Here is a 5,597-nt window from a genome sequence, read left to right as displayed (position 1 = left end):
GGTGAAAAGTTATGATTTTTGAATAATCTTTGCTTTTTTAACACAGGACTTTCCCTTTCGCCAGATTTAACTCCACACTGCAATCTTAAATATTTGGCCACAATTGGGCCATTACAATAAAGGATGGCAACTATGTGGAGATTACAAACTGGAGATAACCACGTCCAAAAGAGTACAACATATTTCACCATCCGATTCGTGTTCACTTACTGGAAATAGATAAACTTATCAATCAGATGACTTTCCTGACTAACGGGTCTATTTACGTTACTCCCGTCGGTGTGTTACCCCGCTATCACCGTTACTTTACAAATACCTGAACTGTTTAAAGAAGAGGATTAAGGGTTATACAAGTGGATAAGTCTCCGGGAACTGACAGGGTATTCGTTAGGACCTTAAGGGAAGTTAGTGTAGAAATAGCAGGGGCTCTGACGGAAATATTTCAAATATCATTAGAATAGGTGGTGGTGCCGGAGGATTGGCGTATATCTCATGTGGTTCCATTGTTGAAAAGAGGTTCTAAGAGTAAACCTAGAAATTATAGCCCTGTAATTGTGACGTCAGTGCTGGGTAAATTAATGGAAAGTAATCTTAGATATGGTATATATAATTATGTGAATAGACAGGGTCTGATTAGGAACAGTCAACATGGACGTGCTTGGAAGGTCATGTTTGACAGAACATTGAATTTTCCGAAGAGGTTAAAGGGAATGTTGACGGGGGTAAAGTAGTGGATGTTGTCTACATGGACTTCAGTGAGGCCTTTGACAAGGTTCCACACGGAAGGTTAGTTAGAAAGGTTCAATATTGAATGGTAAAATGGATTCGACAGTGGCTAGATGGGAGATGCCAGAGTGTAGTGGTGGATAACTGTCAGGGTGGAGGCCGGTGACTAGTCGTGTGCCTCAGGGATCTGTACTTAGTCCAATATTGTTTGTCATATGCATCAATGATCTGGATGATGGGGTGGTAAATTTGATTAGTAAGCATGCAGATGATACTAAGTTAGGTTGCGTTGGGGATAATGAAGTAGTTTTTCAAAGCTTACAGAGAGATTTAGGTCCGTTAGAAGAGTGGGCTGAACGATGGAAGATGGAGTTTAATGCTGATAAGTGTGAGGTGCTACATTTAGGTAGGACTAATCAAAATAGAACGTACATGGAAAATGGTAGGGCATTGAAGAATGCAGTAGAACAGAGTGATCCAGGAATAATGGCGCATAGTTCTCTGAAGGTGCAATCTCGTGGATAGGGTGGTGAACAAAGCTTTTGGTTTGCTGGCCTTTATAAAGCAGAGCATTGAGTATAGGAATTGGGATGTAATGTTTAAATTGTACCAGATATTTTTGAGGCCAAATTTGGAATACCGTGTACAGTTCTGGTCACCGAATTTTAGGGAAGATGTCAACAAAATAGAGAGGGTACAGACGAGATTTATTAGAATGTTCCCTGGGTTTCAGCACCTAAGTTACAGAGAAAGATTGAACAAGTTAGGTTTTCATTCTTTGGAGCTTAGAAGCTTGAGGGAAGACTTAATAGAGGTATTTAAAATTATGAGGGGGATATATAGGGTTGACGTGGATAGGCTTTTTCCATTGAGAGTATGGGAGATTCAAGCAAAAGGACTTGAGTTTTGAGTTAGGAGGCAAAACCTTAGTGGTAACACGAGGGGGAACTTCTTTACCCGGAGAGTTGTAGCTGTGTGGAACAAGGTTCCAGTAGAAGTGGTAGAGACAGGTAAAACATTATCATTTAAATTAAAATTGGATAGGAATATGGGCAGGAAAGGAATGGAGGGTTGTGGGCTGAGTGCGGGCTAGTGAGACTAGGTGAGAGTAAGCATTTGACACGGAGTAGAAGGGCTGAGATGGCCAGTTTCCATGCTGTAATTGTTATATGATAATATCTGAGGTGATAGACATTCAAATGGAGTAGGACTTATGCAATGAAAGGCAAGGCACTGGCAAATGCATAGTTCACTGAAAAGCAAGATGGTGAAAAAAGCGTTTAGCATGCTAGCCTTCATCAGTTATTGTGCAGAGTTTAGGGGCGGGGCATTATTTGCAGTTACATAAGTTGTTGTTAAGACCACTTTTGGAATATTATCTTCAATTTAATTACCCTGTTATAGGAAAGACGATACCAAGTTGGAGAGGGTGCAGAAGAGATTTAGGAGGATGTATTTTTGGTCTAGAGGGCGTCAGTTACAGAGAGGTTGGCCATGCTGGAACTTTATTCCTTGGAGAATGTGAGGTGACCTCAGAAGTTTAAAATCATAAGGGGTATTGATATGGTAGATTGTCATTATTGGAGAGTTGGAGAGTCCAACATGAGAGGTCACGCATAGAAGAGAAGAGGGGAAAAATTGAAAAGAGACCTTGGTGATAACTTTTGTACACAGAGGACAGTGAGTACCCGGAAGTAGCTACCAGAGGAAGTGGTTGAAGTGGGTTCAACTGCAACATTTAACCAGCATTTGGACAGGTACATGGAAGGGAGAGGCTTGGAGAGTTATGGGCCAAACAAGACAACTGGGACCAGCAGGGAGGATTCTGTGGTTGGTATTGACCAGTTAAGCCGAAGGGCCTGTCTAGATTGCATTATTCAAGGATTAATAATTTTAAAATGATACAAGTTGCATTCTAGTGCAAATAGTTTTGCTTGTACACATCGTACTGCTATCAGTCACTGGTGTCTTTTCAGGGCTCCAGGTTTCCACGGTTTTACTCATACACATTGTGGATCATGCTAACTATCTGCCCGGTTCTGCTATCAGTTGTCTGTGCTTTCTCTGGCCTGCTGGAATCCGAGGTTCACTGCTCTTCATGAAGCGTAAATTCCTGCCATAGGTGATGCTGCTGCCGTTTTCCTTCAATAGATATGGGCCTGCGATGGTTTCGCAGTCTTGTCAAAATTGATAACGACTGAATGTCTGGGTGGAATCAGCCTTGCCATTGGGACTAGTTATGCCTTAGTTGTAGCCTTTCATAAAGTGGCTTGACCAATGGATGGCAGGGTGGGTAGGCCACTGCTAATTTAACTTTGAATACAATTCTCTGGTTAAAATAAAAGCAAAAGGCCAAGGTCCTTGAGTAGACTTCTCTTTGTTTCTCCTATTGTAGGCATACATAGACCAGGTTGAAATACCATGAAAATCAGATGCTTTCAGTAGCTATGCGAACACGTTACCTTCCCTGCACAGCCATATATTCAGTTACTAATCAATGGTCAATAATACACCATCCTCCATAGTATCAGTAACCCGTGAACTCAACCTGAATGGTGAAGGAGCTGGGACCTTACTCTTCAGAGCAATGGTGGTGGGGGGGGGGCGGCGGGAGCGGTGATTTGATATAGGTGTATAAGCTGCTAAGAGGCATCGATAGAATGGAGAGCAAACAACATTTTCCCAGGGCAGAAATTACTAATATGAGGGGGCATAATGTTACGGTGATTAGAGAAAAGTAAAGGGGTTTGTCAGAAGTAGTATTTTTTTAACAAAAAGAAAATGGTGGTTGTATGGAATGCACAGCCTGGGTAGTGATAAGGGTAGATGCGTCAGTGTGATTTAAGAGGCTTTTAGATAGACACATGGATGAAAGAAAAATGGACAGCTATTTGAGAGAGTAGGGATCAATTGATCTTGGAGCAGATTAAAAGGTCGGTGCAACATCATGGACCAAAATGTCTGCATTGTTCTATATTGCGCTATGTCTGGTCCAGCTCAGTTTAAGCCCCGAGAGGAGTGATGAGAGCTGTGAATCGAGGTGGAATAAAGCCTTTGCAATCATATATTTTTAAGGCCCAGAATAAAACTATGCGATTTTCAGTTTAATGACAGAGATGGTATCTTATAGGTAGATTCGTTTTTCTGCTGGGATGGAATGCTTCAGGTTAATTAAACATTCAGCAGCTTGTAGGGATCTGCCTGTTCCTTACCTCACCACCATTTTAAGGTCAATATTACAAAGCATTAGTGAAATCCATTACAGTTTAAACTTCCAATTCTTCTCAAGCATAGTGTAGATGTAAAGCTTTCTTTGAATTAATCCATATTTTTCTCTATTTCAGGTGAAAGATGAGTAGACATCGGCGATTCCATGAGAAAGTAGTGCTGGGTGTTCTGATTACACTGGGATTGTTCTTCATGTTCTGGGATAATGTCCGACGTCGAGAGACTGATGTTGTTGCAGAAACTGTTCATCGCAATGACCTGCCCAAGGTTGTTACTGGTGATGCAACTGAATCAGTGCTCAAGCCAAAGTGCCACGCGAACACGACATTGCTGCACCTGTCCTCATTTCATCAAGAGAAAGAGCACATTAAAAATTTCTTGATGTATAAACACTGTCGAGAATTTGACATGATTCAAAATGTCCCAGACCAATGTGGTGGTCGAGAAGGCTCTCAGAATGTCTTCCTGCTCCTGGTGATCAAATCTCACCCTTTCAACCATGATCGGCGGGAAATGATAAGGAAGACCTGGGGCAGAGAACGCGAATTCAATGGGGTCCTAATTAAGAGAGTCTTTATTTCTGGTGTCTCTTCTGACCAAAATGAAAGTAGGAAATTGAATCAGCTGTTAGCCATGGAAAACAAAGAACACAGAGATATCCTACAATGGGATTTCTTGGATACCTTTTTCAACCTCACCCTCAAACAATACAAGTCGCTGCAGTGGGTCAGTGAATTTTGCCCCAGTGCTAAATTCATCTTCAATGGAGATGATGATGTATTTGCCAACACCGATAACATGGTTGATTACTTGCTAGGCATGAAGATTCACCAACACCTGTTTGTGGGCCATCTCGTTTATGGGTTTGGCCCCAAACGTCAGAAGTCGAGCAAGTATTATGTGCCAGAAATAGTGACCACCATCAAGTCGTTCCCACCATACGTTAGTGGAGCGGGCATACTTATGTCTGTGTATAAAGCTCATATCATTTACCACATAGCCCAAGACCTTGAACTATTCCCCATTGATGATGTATTTTGGGGGATGTGTCTGGCCAAGGCTGGACTCGCGCCACACTCCCATAGCGGATTCAGGACAGCTGGAGTCAGGGTTCCTTCAACCCTTGATGAATCGTTCAATCCTTGCTATTACCGTGAGTTGCTGCGAGTGCATCATTTTCGGCCTTTCGAACTGCTATTGATGTGGGATGCGGTGCATGATGCTAATCTGAAATGTGTTCGTGCTCCCCAGAAGTCTGCATCCACGGAAAGGACCACATGAGTCATGAGAGAATGTAGCAACTGTTGGAATGTAATGCAGTTTGTGCACATGTGTTAATCAGTTGTTTATGCAATGCAAGAAGGTTAATTCCTAAATTATATTGGATACATTAATTCATAGAGTTGGTGCCTTTCTACACTCTACAAATGTTTGAAAAGCCGCCAGGTGTCATCACTCAGCCTAATTATTAATGCACCCATAATGACATTACAATATTGACAGGAGCACAACAATTTAAGTCAATTGTAAAGTTATTCCAAGTGAGCAGTCCTTTTGCATTGCGTGCAGATTGGCCCAGCATGTTCACTTGGGGCATTTGCATAATAAGACACCAATAAAATTTTTAGTAACAGTTCCATCTG

General features: G+C 41.8%; 1 protein-coding gene across 1 annotated transcript; it reads left to right on the top strand.

Annotated features, from left to right (window-relative positions):
• Window positions 1-4,362: 4,362 nt before the first annotated feature.
• On the top strand, window positions 4,363-5,235 carry LOC132387998 (N-acetyllactosaminide beta-1,3-N-acetylglucosaminyltransferase 3-like). Its single transcript, XM_059960338.1, has one exon. The coding sequence runs from the start codon at window positions 4,363-4,365 to the stop codon at window positions 5,233-5,235; it is 873 nt and encodes a 290-aa protein (XP_059816321.1).
• Window positions 5,236-5,597: the final 362 nt, after the last annotated feature.

Source organism: Hypanus sabinus, unplaced genomic scaffold (assembly GCF_030144855.1).
Source record: "Hypanus sabinus isolate sHypSab1 unplaced genomic scaffold, sHypSab1.hap1 scaffold_248, whole genome shotgun sequence".
NCBI classification, from domain to species: domain Eukaryota; kingdom Metazoa; phylum Chordata; class Chondrichthyes; order Myliobatiformes; family Dasyatidae; genus Hypanus; species Hypanus sabinus.
Note: the sequence above shows the minus strand (reverse complement) of the source record. Positions and strands in the feature narration are given on the sequence as shown.

Excerpts from the sequence above, each read along its gene's own strand:
- LOC132387998 (XM_059960338.1), top strand. The coding sequence starts at position 4,363 with ATGATTCAAAATGTCCCAGACCAATGTGGTGGTCGAGAAGGCTCTCAG.